This window comes from Nicotiana sylvestris, chromosome 2 (assembly GCF_000393655.2).
Source record: "Nicotiana sylvestris chromosome 2, ASM39365v2, whole genome shotgun sequence".
Lineage (NCBI taxonomy): Eukaryota > Viridiplantae > Streptophyta > Magnoliopsida > Solanales > Solanaceae > Nicotiana > Nicotiana sylvestris.
The window spans coordinates 32,218,468-32,233,641 of NC_091058.1; the positions used below are offsets into that span (position 1 = coordinate 32,218,468).

Here is a 15,174-nt window from a genome sequence, read left to right on the forward strand (position 1 = left end):
TCCTTCTCCATCTTTCTTTTTTATCTCGGGCAAAAATTTATAAATTAAGAAGCACATTCCCAATGTCAGAGCAGCAAATAATATGTATATCCAAGCTTTGAGAGCAAGAAGGTGCACCAAATGGATGGATTCATGATTAGGGACATGAACAAAGATATGCTCGTCTCCCTGCATACGCCTAACGCTTTAATCTTTTCGACGTAAGATTATTCAGTCCACTTAGAAGGCCCCGAGAACATTGAATAGCAGCCTATGAAGGGAAGACAAATGACATTCCAACATAGGCACTCTTTTGGCTCAGTTGAAAGATATGGTCTCCTACCAAAATGAAGAGACCCAACAAGGAAACCTAAAAAAATCCGAGAAGAGTGATATCAAGTTACGTATGCTTTATTTCAGTTAATTAAAATTGATCTATATAAAGAAAACCTAAATAAGAAAGAAATGAAGAAGTACATATGCTAAAATCACACCTAAACATGCCGAGACTAGAATCTTCCGTCAGCTGAAAAAGTTGTAACTCGGATAAGTGAGTCCAACAACTCCAGCTCGAATAACTCCTACAATGAGCGAAGCGATGAAGGAGGCATTATAGGTGTATCTAGTTGACTGCAGAAATAATGGTCCTGAGAATAGTATTGAGTCTAAGCCAAACACTTTCTGAAAAATTTTGAGCCATTATATTAAGCAGTTAAAGGGGTAAGTGTGACAGTTTCTTCCTTTTCCTCTTGCCTTCATTTTCCATCATGACTGCCAATATCTGCAACTTTACTTCTGCTCCACATTTTCTCAACATCTTAAGAGATGCTTTTGCCTTTTCCATACTCCCTTTCTTAATGATAAACCTCGGGGTTTCACTAAGAAAGAAAGAAAGACAGTACAAGAAGTGGCAAAGCCAGGAACCCACTGCTGGCAAAGGACCATCTCCAACTATAACGGAAGTTGTGAGATTCTGTCATGTCTACTGCTTTCGTACTAGCATTTCCCCGTAGCACCATGGAATTATAAGCAAAGGAAATCCACTTTGGTGCCTTTCCAACATTTATCTCACTTAATATAATGGCAGTCACCTGCAAGATTGTAACTTGTTTAAGTGTTTCATGCAATATGAAGCACAAAAGATTTAAAACTATATATTCTGATATTTCCTATTTCACAACATAGCAAATGCTAATAATGGTTAGTTGGATAATACTAACCTTGAACACTTATATTTTCCAGCAACTAATTTAGCACAAGCTAAAAAAAAATTAAACATACATTAACTCATCCTCCACGAACAAGGCATGGATATATTTCAAAGTAAATAATCTTATTACGAATATTTAAATAAGAGAATTTAGATGCATACTAGAGAGATTAATGTTACTTGATGGGGTTTTTACACAACTATAATGTAAATATGAGATTTTAGTCCTTAAAGAAGTTAACAAGTGAGTCATGTGCATGTTATGTGCATATTTTTCCATGTGAAAGCACTGCTAGGGTAATGTATTATTTTTGCGTAAATTATTTTTGTAATGATAATATGTGCATAATGCTACTATAAAATTTAGTTTAGTAGATTCCAATTAAATAGGAAAGAAAATCAAAGTCACTTGACAGAGATAACTAATTATTTACTAATGTGAAATTCTTTTATGATGATTATATATATTTCTACTGGTGCTTTGGTTGCGATTCAGAATGGTATTAACGTGACAATATTTGCTGATAACCATAGTCCAAATAATGCTACATTGTCTAAGGAAATATCTTGCATTCTTACCGTTGGCGTTATCATCCATGATAGAATTATAATAGCAACTGTCATGCTAGGAAATAGAAAAACATATTATGGTGAATCACTTGTCCCATAGGGACGTTCCTCGTATATTATTATTATTATTATTATTATTATTATTTTGGCATTCCCTATCATGCACGATCAAGAGACTGCCTTATGTTGTTGGAAAGCACTAACGGCAGAGATAATGTCACGATCCAAAATTCCACACATTTTTGCAATTTTAGCGACCACATGAGTTTTGTTAGAAGCGTAGCAACTCGATAAGTAGAAGATGTAATCAAAATTTTGATCATAATACATTTACAAACCGAAAGAAAGACCTTTCAGTGCTTTATTTCAGAACCAACAGAACAGCAAAAATTTTTGTTGGCATATTCTCAATAAAGATTCCTAGCAGAGCAAAGAAAATCAAAGTCACTTGACATAGCAGGCTAGCTAACTGAAAGCAAAGTAGGCAAAGAAAAAAACTTGTGATCTAGCAAACAATTGGTGATTCCTTACACTTATTGTGTTTATTTCTTATTTCATTTCTTCTTAGACTTAGTATCAACACAGACATATAATTTAATGTAAACAACTAAGTTGAATAAGGGGTCATTTGGTAGGGTGCATTAGAGAAAATAATGCATGCATTAACTTTCGGTATTATTAATCCCTTGTTTGGTATATTTTTTTAATTTATGTATAACTAATGCAAGTATTAGTTATACAACTTATTTGGTATTATCCTATGTATAATTAATACATAACAAAACGATAGTATTAGCAATACCAAGACTATTAATGCATGCATTAGCATGGTTAAAGACAAAATTGTCCTTAAAGTCTCTTAAAGCTAAATAATATGGAGGACATTTTTGCAAACAACTAATTTTCTTAAATATTATACAATGCATTTTAATTTTCAGTACACCATACCAAACAGTGATAAGAAATAATCTCTGCATAACTAATGCTTGCATTACTAACTCATATATTACTAATCATTGCATTACTAATATACCTTATTCAGCATTATTCTGTAAACCCTACCAAAAAGACCCCTAGGTGTTTTTCCATTCATGCGCCAACTTGTACACAAGATATTAAAAAGAAAAACAAAAAAAGAAATAAGAAGTCTACGGGAAAAAAGAAAAATTGACAACTCACAGTACCGTTGTGTATCCAAACACAGAAGATCCAAACCCACCCTTCCCTCCATTTTAGAGTAACTGGATAACACAACACACACAACTCAGCGAAAAAAATAATTCAGAACTCAATCTTCAATGAACCTCTTCAACTGCAAATTCAACAAAACTCTCTTCACCAATCATCTTCCTCCACGTCACACCTCGCTCTACAACCCTCGTGCAACTCGGTCCTCCGTCCGCTTCTCATCCGAGTCAACTCACAGAGTCAAACTCGCCGAGTCACTCCAATCCGAGACCCTGAAGCTTCTAGAATGGCCCGCCGTCTGTCGCCAGCTCTCCGCCTTCACTTCCACATCCATGGGCTTCGCTGCCGCACAATCTGCTGTGATTCCGGTGGGTAAAACTCCTGAAGAGAGCGGGAAACTCCTCTCTCAGACCTCCGCCGCCGTGGCAGTTCCTCGGCCGTTGGATTTCTCCGGAATTGAGGATGTTTCCCCTATTGTTAATGCTTCCATTGCCGGCGGAGTACTCTCAATTCGTGAGCTTTGCTCTGTGAAACGGACCTTGGGAGCGGCGAGGTTTTTGCTCCAACAGTTGGAGGAAATTGCTTCGCTGAATGATTTTTCTGACAGGTGTATTGCTGTATTTGATACTCCACTTAACTATTGACATACGGATTTTTTTTTTTTTGATTTTTTTGGCTCATTTTTCTTACATCATTGCATGATATCTTTTCGCTCTTAATTAAAAGTCTCGTCTGAAAATTGAGAATCTTTTTGGAAGGAGTGTTTCACTCCTCCTTAATGAAAATTCGAATTAGTCGGACCATTGAATTTCGGATATTAAAGTAAACGAAAAGTTCTTTCCTTTTGTATTGGTGGTTCATTTTTTTCCTTTTTTTTAAATGATGTTTGAAACCCAAAAATTTCTTGATTATGAATATGAGTTCTAATAAAGTTAAATCCAAAGATGAATTCACCTAGAGTGTGCTTGCCCTTTATTTCTATGCCTTCTGAGAATGCCTTCCTACTCCCAATTGCAGTTAACTCAAAATGGCGAAGCTTGTCTCATGTGGTAGTGATGGATTCTATGAAGTGCCATTTAAATAGTATTGAGCAGTTTCATTAGAATGTCTAATTATGTTCAAACAGGTACTCTCCTCTGAAGGAAATTCTTCACAATTGTGATTTTCTTGTGGAATTGGAGCAAAAAATAGAATTCTGTATTGATTGCAGCTTTTCAGCAATCCTTGACAGAGCTAGTGAAGATTTGGAAATTATAAGGTCTGAGAGAAAACGGAACATGGAAAATCTAGAATCATTGTTGAAGCAATTATCAACTCAAGTTTTTCAGGGTGGGGGATTTGACAGACCTTTAGTAACCAAGCGCCGTTCAAGAATGTGTGTTGCTGTCAGAGCTTCCCATAGATCTTTGCTTCCTAATGCCGTAATCCTAGATACGAGCAGTAGTGGATCTACATACTTCATGGAACCTAAAGAGGCAGTTGAGTTGAACAACATGGAAGTTAAGCTTTCCAGTTCTGAGAGGATTGAGGAGCAAACAATTTTGAGTTTGCTTACATCTGAAATAGCTGAATCTAATATGAAAATAAAACACTTATTAGATAGAATATTAGAAATTGATCTTGCATTTGCAAGAGCTGCTCATGCTCAGTGGATAGGTGGTGCCTGTCCAGCTTTAAGTTCAAGAAATTGTAACAATTCCCAATCTGAACTTTTATCTATAGATGTAGAAGGGATACGGCATCCATTGCTTCTTGAGTCCTCTTTGAGAAACTTGTCCACTGATGTGTCCCCAAGGTCGCCTGATTTGGATCAGGGAAATGGTGTCATGAATTTTAAAACAAAATCTCGTGCACGTTTCCCTGTGCCCATCGATATTAAAGTTGGTCATGGAACAAAGGTTGTTGTCATCTCGGGCCCTAATACTGGAGGGAAAACGGCTTCAATGAAGACTCTAGGACTGGCTTCTATGATGTTGAAAGCCGGTATGTATTTGCCTGCCCAAAATCAACCACGGCTTCCATGGTTTGATCTCATTCTGGCAGACATAGGAGACCAGCAGGTACTTGGTTTTGCTATACTCCCATCTTCCCTCTATCACCCATCTCTGCTGCATTATTTTTTCAATTTAACCCATTTGAAATTTCCTTTCCTTCTTCATTGTCTTGTTTTTTTCTTTCGCGCCAAAATTGAACTTTTTTATTTTGCCTACTGAAGTCTCTGGAACAAAGTCTGTCAACCTTTAGTGGGCACATTTCACGGCTTCGTGAGATTCTGGAAGTCGCCTCTAGAGAATCTTTAGTTCTTATTGATGAAATCGGAAGCGGGACCGATCCTTCAGAAGGTGTAGCACTTTCAGAAAGCATTCTGCAATATCTCAAGGACAGGGTTAATTTAGCTGTTATAACTACCCACTATGCAGATCTAACTCGCTTAAAAGAAAAGGACAATAGGTTTGAAACTGCAGCAACAGAGTTTTCCTTGGAGACTCTACAGCCTACCTATCGGATTCTTTGGGGAAGCAAGGGAGAATCGAATGCCTTAAATATTGCAAAATCAATGGGCTTTGATGAAAGAATAATTGACCAAGCAGTATTATGGGTGAACAAATTGACACCGGACAAGCAGCAGGAGCAGAAGGGATTACTTTATCGTTCACTAATTGAAGAAAGGGACAGACTAGAATATCAAGCAATGGAAGTTGCTTCTCTTCATTCAGATATTATGAACATTTATAATGAGGTATATTCAGAAGCTTTTCCTGAATTCATACTCCCATTCATATAAGTGGGGTACAAACTCAACGAACTCATAGCAGATGCCAAGTGATTACTAAATCCTGGAGTTGGTCAATTTGATGTTTGAACTTTGTTTTGTTTTTCGAATAAAAACCACCATGATCAGAATTTGTATAAGATCAAAACTTGTGGCTGCTATGATTCCCTCCCCACCCCCCCACCCCCCAAAAAAAATACTCCCTCCGTTCCAATTTATGTGAACCTGTTTGACTGGGCACGGAGTTTAAGAAAACAATGAAGACTTTTGGAATATGTGGTCCTAAACAAGTCCAAATGGGGCCCAGAGTATTTGTGTGGTTATAAAAGCTTTTCATTAAGGGTAGAGTTGTAACTTTAAGCTAAATTGTTACCAAATTTAGAAAGGGTTCATTCTTTTTGGAACGGACCAAAAAGGAAATAGGTTCACATAAACTGGAACAGAGGGAGTAATAATCACATCTAGGTGCTTCTTGATCTTCCATCTAGGCTGTGACAAAGGCCCTACAAAAGTCAAGGTTGAGTTGATTGCATATCATCTTTGTAGGGATAGGCACGAGACATTAGATTTATTTTGGGAAGATGCTGCTGGGCAACCTTAGAGATATTGTTGTTAACCATTATTTTGAATTTCCTGTAATCTTCAGTATTTTCTTTTTTCCTTTTTCATGCAATGAAGATCAACAAGGAAGCACAAGATCTAGAGGGACGTGAAGCAGCTATCAAAGCAAAGGAAACGCATGAAATCCAACAGGAAGTGAGGACTGTGAAAAATGAGATCCACACTATAGTAGAGAAGTTTGAGAGCCAACTCAGAAATGCAAGTGCTGACGAGATTAATCCACTTGTGAAAAAAGCTGAATCTGCTATTGCATCGATAGTTGAAGCTCATCAGCCTAGTAAAGATTTTCTTTTCAGAGAAATAGGCCAGAGCCAGTACACACCTCAGGTTGGAGAACAAGTATATGTGAAGACCTTTGGAAATAAGTTAGCCACTGTAGTTGAGGAACCTGGGGATGATGACAGTATCCTTGTTCAATATGGGAAAATCAGAGTCCGCGTGGACAAACGTAGTATAAGACCCATTCCCGCTGATGCTTCTTCCAGTGCAGCTGTCCTGAAAACCCAGGTTTGCCAACTCTGAGTTCTTTCTTCTCTCTCTTTCTATTTTAAATATAAATACATATACTACATAATACACCATTCACATGCATGGAAACATAGGCACCACTATGAGACTGGTGATTGAAAGTTTTTAAAGAAACGAGGTAGACCTAAAATCTTAGGGAAGAAAGTTGTCTCTATAGACCTACAATCTCTTGGATTCCACGTTGACTTAGCGAAAAGTAAGGTACAATGGAAGATCTAGATTCATATAGGTGATAGCAATTAGTTTTGATTGAGATTTAGTCATGGCGGTGTGCTACTTTAGCTCCAATTTCTGCCAGGAGTCATTTAGCCTCATAGAGAACGGCAGTGCCAGAAAACCTAAAATCTTAAATATTCGAACGAGACTGGTAGAAACGGGATAACATAAATTGATTATCAACTATATGCATATGAGGCTAGTTTTTTAGTGTATATAACAGTTAGGCAATTCATTGTTGAGCTTGGAACTTATAAGCCTAGCTTCGATGCCTGCCTTAGTGTATAAAATGAATGGAGTTTCATGTTTCAGTAAAGACGAGTATCTTGAGAATTTCGCGTGTGAGCTAGGTTGCGTTTCACATATATCTGATATACGAACTCATGCTAGGCTGGTTCTCTCTTGCTATAAATTATGGGGAATGAAGAAAAGTTAATCATGACCTATGATGTAGGTTCAGCGGATCAGGAGTCTTAGGGACCTTGGAGGTCTCTCTAAAGCAAGCAAAAATCAGCAGGATTCTTATGGCCCTGTGCTGCAGACATCTAAAAACACCATAGACTTGCGTGGCCTGAGAGTGGAGGATGCTTCGCACCAGCTCAACATGGCTATTGACTCAAGAGCGCCTAATTCTGTTCTTTTTGTTATTCATGGGATGGGAACTGGGGTTGTAAAAGAATCTGCACATAAATTACTAAGAGATCATCCTCGTGTTGTTAAGTTTGAACAGGAAAGTCCTATGAATTATGGCTGTACAGTTGCTTATATCAAATGAAACACTTTGCAAACCCAGGTAAAAGGTAATATACACACTGAATAGTGTTTTTCTGACAATTCTCTTGTAAAAAGGCTTATCCTTTGGGCTTGTTCTCTCTTTCACTCACTTATTAAAAACCAAGAAACACGGAAGTGTTCTCTAAGGCCCTGTTTGTCCATAAAAAAATTCTGTTTTTTCCAAAAATGTGTTTGTCCATTAAATTTTGCAGTTTTTTTAATTTTTTTGAAAATGACTACTTTTTAAAAAATTTCAGAAAAACGTTTTTCTCCACACACAAAGCTGCAATATTTTTTCAAGTGAAATGCATGTTCAAACATAATTTTAAATTCGAAATACCATTTTTCAACTTAACATCAAATACTATTTTTTTTTTTTCAAAAATTACAATTTTTATGTCCAACTCCAATGCCTATTAAATCAATTGCTGTATTTCCAAAACTTGCTTGCCCTCTTTTCTCCAATATAATGGGATAAAGCTTTTCTATTGAATATTTCTAATTCAACACTCGGTGTGGGTTTATTAGTTTTTGGACTGCTTACAAGTTAGTTGAGCAGCTTTCAATGTGAAAATTAAAATGGATAATCGTTTGTAGGGGCAACTTTCAAACAAAAAACAATTGTTTTCTCATTTCTGCTAATGGTTCTGTCCCACAGATTTCGCTGTTTTCAAATAATGTCTCAATCAGGAATTACATTATCTTAATATCTCTTCCCTATTAGTCAAGTTACATCAAAATAATGCATATATGAAAGATACCTTGACGTCCACCTCCACTGAAAAAAAGCTTAATTAGTTTCATCATTGAAAGAACTGAAAGCTTGAAATAGCATTATTACGTGCTTTCTGAGACTCCATTGCATAGGCAAATAATTTTGGGTTTGAGTGGATCAATTATTTGGAAGAGTCCAATATTACCTGCTTCTCGAAGTGCGTAAAGTCATATACTGCTAGCTTCAGCCTTCTGTATTTAGATAAAACTTTCTTGGCTTGTTTCTACTGTCATATTCATGATCTAAAATCAAACGCACATTTGAGGTTTAAAGTTCAACTTTTAAAAATTTTAGGATTGAATCTATTATATTTTTAAGATTATGGGTTTATATCCATTATTTATGCAATTTTAATAAAGTTTTACTCCGTATAAAAAATTATGGATTTAATTAAGTAATTTTTACACCCTATAGAAAACCTTAGTACATTTTAAATAAATACCATTTTAAAATATTACATCCTATAAATACCTTTTATCTTTTATAGCAAAAAATCTAAATATAGTTACATCCTACAATTAAGGCATCATATATGCTAAATATTATTTTTCTCTCTCCCTTTTTGTATTTTCTCTCACATAATTACCGCATATCTGTAAACACCAATACAATCTTTCTCTGTTTGCATACAACCAGACTCTCTTCTCCCACAAACCCTAGTTTCTTAACTCTTTTCCCACCCAAATTCTCAATTTTCAATCTTTAAACTATCAAAATCATCAATTACATATATGTGGAAGAGTCCAATGCAGTGAGTGTGACATATCTCTTTGCATCTGTTATCAAAGAAAAGGAGGAGAAGGAGAGAGATTGAGTACGGGGAAGTATCAAAGAAATTGACTCTGAGGCGAAAGGCTTCACGGACGGCGGCAAATACGTCTTGTTCGGAGACATCCCCCAAGACTTTGCCAAGAGGATAACATGGAAAGATTCCTTTTCACGTACCTTTTCAATTTTTGTAGATGTGTTAGGGGGCTGACCAGCCGAAATTAATGGCTGGCCGCCGGCCGGTGAAGCCATAAGGCTGTTTCTCTCTCTAGATCGCCCAAATCGCCTGTTTATATTCAGTTGTATTCGAATGTATTCTTCAGCTGTATTCACTTGTATTCAGGTTTAATCAGTTGTATTAAACTATTTTATTCAGCAATAGTTAGTTGTATTCAAGTGTTTTATACAACTGTATTCAGTTGTAGTTAGTTATATTCAACTATTTTATTCAGCAGAAGTTAGTTGTATTTTGATGCATTTAAGAGTTTATTCAACTGTATTCAGTTGTATTTTTGTTGTAATCAAGTATTTTATTCAGATGAATTAAGGTGTATTTTGTTGTATTCAACTGTATTATTCATATGTATTTCTCTTTATTCAGCTATAATCTTATTATGTATCTTTCAAATACAGATTAATGAGGGATCGTTTTAGTTCGTTGAGTTAAATTAGGAGAATATCATGTGATTTTATTTCCTTTCATTTTTAGCGCAAATACCTGAAATTCCAGATTTTATGCCTATATTTTTTGTTGTATTAATAAATACAACAGCTTAAATACATGAAATACATTGTATAAAAACATAAAAGGTATCTATAACACGTAATATAGCAAAGGGTATCTATAAATGACTAATTAGACAAAAAAGATGGTGCTTTATGAAAAATTCTCTTTAATTAAATCCGTTGGTAACACACTACGTATGGCGTAGAAATGGTACCAAATAACCACTTCTAAAGGGTTATTATTTAAGAATTAGTTCGTGCGTCCTGAATTTCAATTTTTTAATTTAATGTTTCAAGATAAAATATCTTGAATTATCGTGAAGTTAACTTTTTTAATTTAAAAAATTTCAATATAAAATAAATATTGACTGATCTCTTGCAAAGCATCTCTCCGAATAGCTATGTGCGCACTTGACCCACATACGGCCCTGCCTGAATCTGCTAGTATATCATATTTTCTGGTACTTCAAAACCATGTTCCAAGACATCTATCCCATCAATGAAAGAAATAAAGATATTTAGTTTACAAATTCCCAGAGTAATTATTTGCCCATAGAATATTAAAGTAATACCATCTTGAACAAAGGAGAATGTGACAGATGTACTATCACCATTGTTGATGCCACGTCAGTACTTTGTTTTCAGTTACAACAGTCCTTTGGATAAGCATGTCAGCTGCAAGTCTTCTATATTATGTACCTAGAATGTGCTTTCCTGGGATATTTATGGTTCTTGAAAAAAAAATTGGATTGGGATTCTTGAAAAGTTTTTAGCTTTTACTTTGTCCAAACATGTTGGCTGTGTTTGAGCAATCCATTGGTAAGCCACCTCCAGAGTTGAGTCTTCCTCAAGCAAGTAGGCAGAAAAAGGAGGCTAAAACAAGGGAAGAGATTGCAGAAAGTTTCAAAACATGGAAGCCAGACTCAACTTTTTACCACCTTTTCAATGGGAATTTCATGGCTTTTTCTCATGGAAATGAAAACCCTCTACAGCCAAGGTATTGATGCTTAGTACTAGTAATAGTACCTATGTTTTGTTTTTTCTTTATGGGCACATTGATTAAAAGGGAGAACTTTTCTTGAAAACTAGTATTGTATTTCAAGATTGAAGCAATAGAAAGGTGACTAAAAAATGAATTTGTCTGAGCTTGTTTTGTTTTGTTTACATCAGGTCTATTGTTGTGATGGATGATGTCTTCTGCATCTTCTCTGGGGCTTTAGATAACACTTTTGATTTGAGAAAACATTATGGTCTTTCAAGACAAGCTACTGAGGCTATGATAATGGTTGAAGCTTACAAAGTTTTAAGGGATCGGGCACCATATCCTCCTGATCAAGTCATCAAAGAACTAGAAGGCAAATTTGCTTTCATTCTGTTTGATTCAAAAGCTTCTACTCTTTTTCTTGCCAGGGTGAGTTACAAATGCTTCTTGTCACATAATTGATCTCTTTCTTAGCTTATTGAACATTCATATTAACCATTTCCATGATCGATAACTTGGTGTGTTTAATTAAACTTAAGTTTAAGCAAACTAGACGCCATGATCAACATAGTATTTTTAGAAGAATTTAAGTTTTGTGCCCTGATGACATAAAAAATGTTTACGCAATCATGTCACTTATAAGGTAATTACATGTTTTTCTCTATGATGGTTCTTTCGCATTGATTATTCTATTACCCTGTCACATTATACCCTTGTCTTGCTGTTATTACTACTTGTTGTGTCTGCTTCTTTTTCACTTTTTCCTTGAGCCCAGGTCTAATAGAAATAGCCTTACACTCTACCCTTCCTAGACCCCACTTTGTGGGATTATACTGATTTTGTATAGGGAGGCCATACTAAGTTTTTTGTTGTTGTTGTTGTTGTTGTACGTGTTAATCTCTATGATAAGCATTAGTTGGTAACCAAGTAAAAGTGGTAACAAACCTTCTATAACATGTTAAACTACACTAAAAAAATCTTTATACTGTCAATCTATATAACTTGAATCCTTTTTAAGGATAAACTTAATGTTGCTCTAAAACAATCTAGGATCGTGATGGATGTGTGCCGTTACACTGGGGAACCGCTGCAGATGGGTCATTAGTATGTTCGGATGATTCAGAGTTCATTCAAGCTTCTTGTGGGAAATTCTATACCCCATTTCCTCCAGGTTTCTTAATCATATCCTCAAGTTTGATTCAATATTTTTCGGATATAAAGCAGAGTTTAATGTATAAAGCTGATTGAACAGGATGTATCTTCATAAGTGACACTGGGCTAATAAGCTTTGATCATCCATTGCACAAAGTAAAAGCAATTGCACGCGAAGATGATGAAGGAAACATCAATGCTGTGATTTTCCAGGTGGATTTGTACACCAAACTCCACAGCATTCCACGCCGAGGAAGTGCTGCCAATTGGGCAGGTGCCACTGCAGTTGAAGGAGACTGAAGGCTTAAAACTTTGTTTTGGGGTAAATTGACAATCTTCCCGAGTTGAGTGTAATAATGTTAAATCACAAATGATATGCTACTTTATGGCCATCTTGTTGAAATAATCTAAAATCATATGTTGCTGCAACCAAATTAATCCAATCATCTTATCAATATCTTTCAGCACTATGTTCATTCATCTCATTTTTTCTCAATTTGCTTCCTTAATTTGATAAATTAAATGCTGGATTCCTGTAGATTAGTTTCCTCTTAGAAGATTAAAGACATAAATTCGCGATCTTTAAATTCTTTCATCCTTTAAATTAGAGGTTCATTGTTTTCCTTTCTAAATATAGCAGCTATAGATATGTGAAGCTAAACAGAAAATTTTAGAGGTGAGATTTTTTTTGAAGAGAAGTTAGTTTCACAAAGTAAGTCCACATGACCAGTCGATTAGCGACCTCCCAAGTTCCTGCTTCTTCCTTCCACTTTCTAACTACTGAGAAATTGCTCAGTGTTGAATGACATTACAAAGTAACAACAAATATATTCAGCATTATATTCAAAATACTATTAGCAAGTCTATTTTTACGGTGAATGAGCAGGTTTAGCAAATAGTCCAACTTCTTATATCCCAATCCACTGTAAGCTAGTTTTATTTATGTTCCTTGGAAGTGAGTAAATTCTTAGACAGTGCATACAGTTTTGTGGCTGAAGTTACACATATATAGTTTCTTTTTCTTGGTTTTTGGAGTGCCTAGTTTATGATGTCTTCGTCTTTATGATGCTTTGACTGATGATGAGCTTCCTCCTCTTCATTTCTTTCTACTGTATGATCATGTCGGTTCTCGTGTTTGTGTTGCTTTGGAGAAACAAAGTGTAGTAGAAGTTCATTACAATCTTCACTCTCACACATATCTGGCCTACATCTGTAAGGTCCATTGTTTCGTGATAATCCTGAGATATGGAATTCAGTTATTCCTCCACTAGGATTGTTGGCAGGACATGCATAACCACAGCCCGAGGGACAGCCAAAGCCGGGGTTAAATCCGGGGATATCAAAGCCAGGGGCATTAGAATCACCCCCTCCTCCGCCGCCACCACCACCACCCCGAGCACCAAAACCAATTCCAAAACCACTAGATTCACTCACACTGAGACCTATACCTCGACGTCCTCCATATCTTAGATGTTCTTGTTTATTCTCATGTTTGTCTTGCATGGGGAAAACAAAGTGTAGGAGAAGCTCATTACAATCTTTACTGCCACACATATTTGGCCCAGGCCTGCATCGATATGGTCTAGCCGATTCTGATATTCCTGTGATTTTGGATTCAGTCATTCCTTCAGCAGAAATATCGGCTGGACACACATAGCCACAACCAGGGGAATAGACTGGAACACCAAAACCAGGATTAGGTAGGAAACCAAAGCCAGGGACAGTGCAACCACGGATACTGCAGCCAGGGTTATAACCGTAGTTAGGGGCGTCAGAACCACCACCACCACCACCTCTGGCCCAAACACCACCAATGCCAAATCCACCGCCTCCTCCAAAGCCTTTGGTGTCGATATTACTTAGAGTGTGAGCTTTGAGGTTGTCATGATCAGCTTCCTTAGCCTTAATTGCATCAAAGGTAACAGGCTGGCCAGAGCATATTGCTAAGCTTAGCAAAATCATAAAAGAAATGAAAGACCATTTTGGAGCTACCATTTTAGCTAATTTCTTTAAGTAAAGACTTTGATTTGAGTGATGATGTTATACTGTTACACCACAAGGGTATTTATAAGGCAGAAGTACTTACACAACAACCTGCAAAACTAACTTTTGTTAGAGCATTTCCTGGAAAATGGGGAGTAGTAGGCAAATCTGAGGCTAACATTAAGGTTTCATGTATTAATTTGTTGCAAACATGGACTTAGTGTGAGGGAAAAAGTACCAAGATTTTGTCTCACCTTGATTTCAGTTATGGAAATAAGGAAATTACATTATGAAGCTGCATCAGAGAAGTAGCTGAGATGAGGTTGTTGAGGTGAATGTGCAGACATACCCGGTTGGATAAGATTAGGAATGAAATTATTCGAAAAAAGCTGGGAGTGGCCCCTGTAGAGGATAAGATGCGAGAGGCGAGGTTGTGATGGTTCGGACATGTTAAGAGGAGAAGTATAGAAGCCCTAATTAGAAGGTGCGAGCGGTTAGCCTCGGCGGGTAGGAGAGGGGTAGAGGTAGACCAAAGAAGTCTTAAGGAGAGGTTATTAGGCGGGACACGGCGCAGCTGGAGCTGACTGAGGACATGGCCCTAGACAGGAGGGTGTGGAGGTCAAAGATTAGGGTAGAAGGTTCGCAGGTAGTCGAGCGTTTCTCTTTGTCTTACTCAGCTCGCTAGTATTAGTGTTAGTATGATATCTTTTATCCATAGATGACTATTACTATTTAGAGTTTTGACTACATTCTTGGATTTGATCAGATTTCATCTTGCTGTTATTCCTACTTGTTGCAATTACCTTTATCGGAAACAATTTCTCTGCCTTCCGGGGTAGGGGTAAGGCTACTACATCCTACCTCCCTAAACCCCACTTGTGGGAAACTATTGGGTTTTTTTTGTTGTTGTTGTTGTTGTAAATCTGTTT

The 15,174-nt window shown here is 36.6% G+C and overlaps 3 protein-coding genes across 3 annotated transcripts; 2 read left to right on the forward strand and 1 right to left on the reverse strand.

Annotated features, from left to right (window-relative positions):
• The first annotated feature begins 2,950 nt into the window (after positions 1-2,950).
• LOC104241779 (uncharacterized) lies at positions 2,951-7,919 on the forward strand. The gene is made up of 5 exons (XM_009796719.2): positions 2,951-3,554; positions 4,074-5,007; positions 5,163-5,687; positions 6,399-6,848; positions 7,540-7,919. The coding sequence occupies exons 1-5, from the start codon at positions 3,058-3,060 to the stop codon at positions 7,858-7,860; spliced, it is 2,727 nt and encodes a 908-aa protein (XP_009795021.1). The 5' UTR covers positions 2,951-3,057; the 3' UTR covers positions 7,861-7,919.
• A 2,601-nt stretch (positions 7,920-10,520) lies between these two features.
• On the forward strand, positions 10,521-12,719 carry LOC104241778 (stem-specific protein TSJT1). Its single transcript, XM_009796718.2, has 4 exons — positions 10,521-11,125; positions 11,299-11,539; positions 12,161-12,281; positions 12,363-12,719. The coding sequence occupies exons 1-4, from the start codon at positions 10,920-10,922 to the stop codon at positions 12,560-12,562; spliced, it is 768 nt and encodes a 255-aa protein (XP_009795020.1). The 5' UTR covers positions 10,521-10,919; the 3' UTR covers positions 12,563-12,719.
• A 581-nt stretch (positions 12,720-13,300) lies between these two features.
• On the reverse strand, positions 13,301-14,257 carry LOC104241780 (anther-specific protein TA-29-like). The gene has a single exon (XM_009796720.1). It carries the CDS (start codon positions 14,255-14,257, stop codon positions 13,301-13,303), a length of 957 nt encoding a protein of 318 aa, XP_009795022.1.
• Between the last annotated feature and the right edge of the window lie 917 nt (positions 14,258-15,174).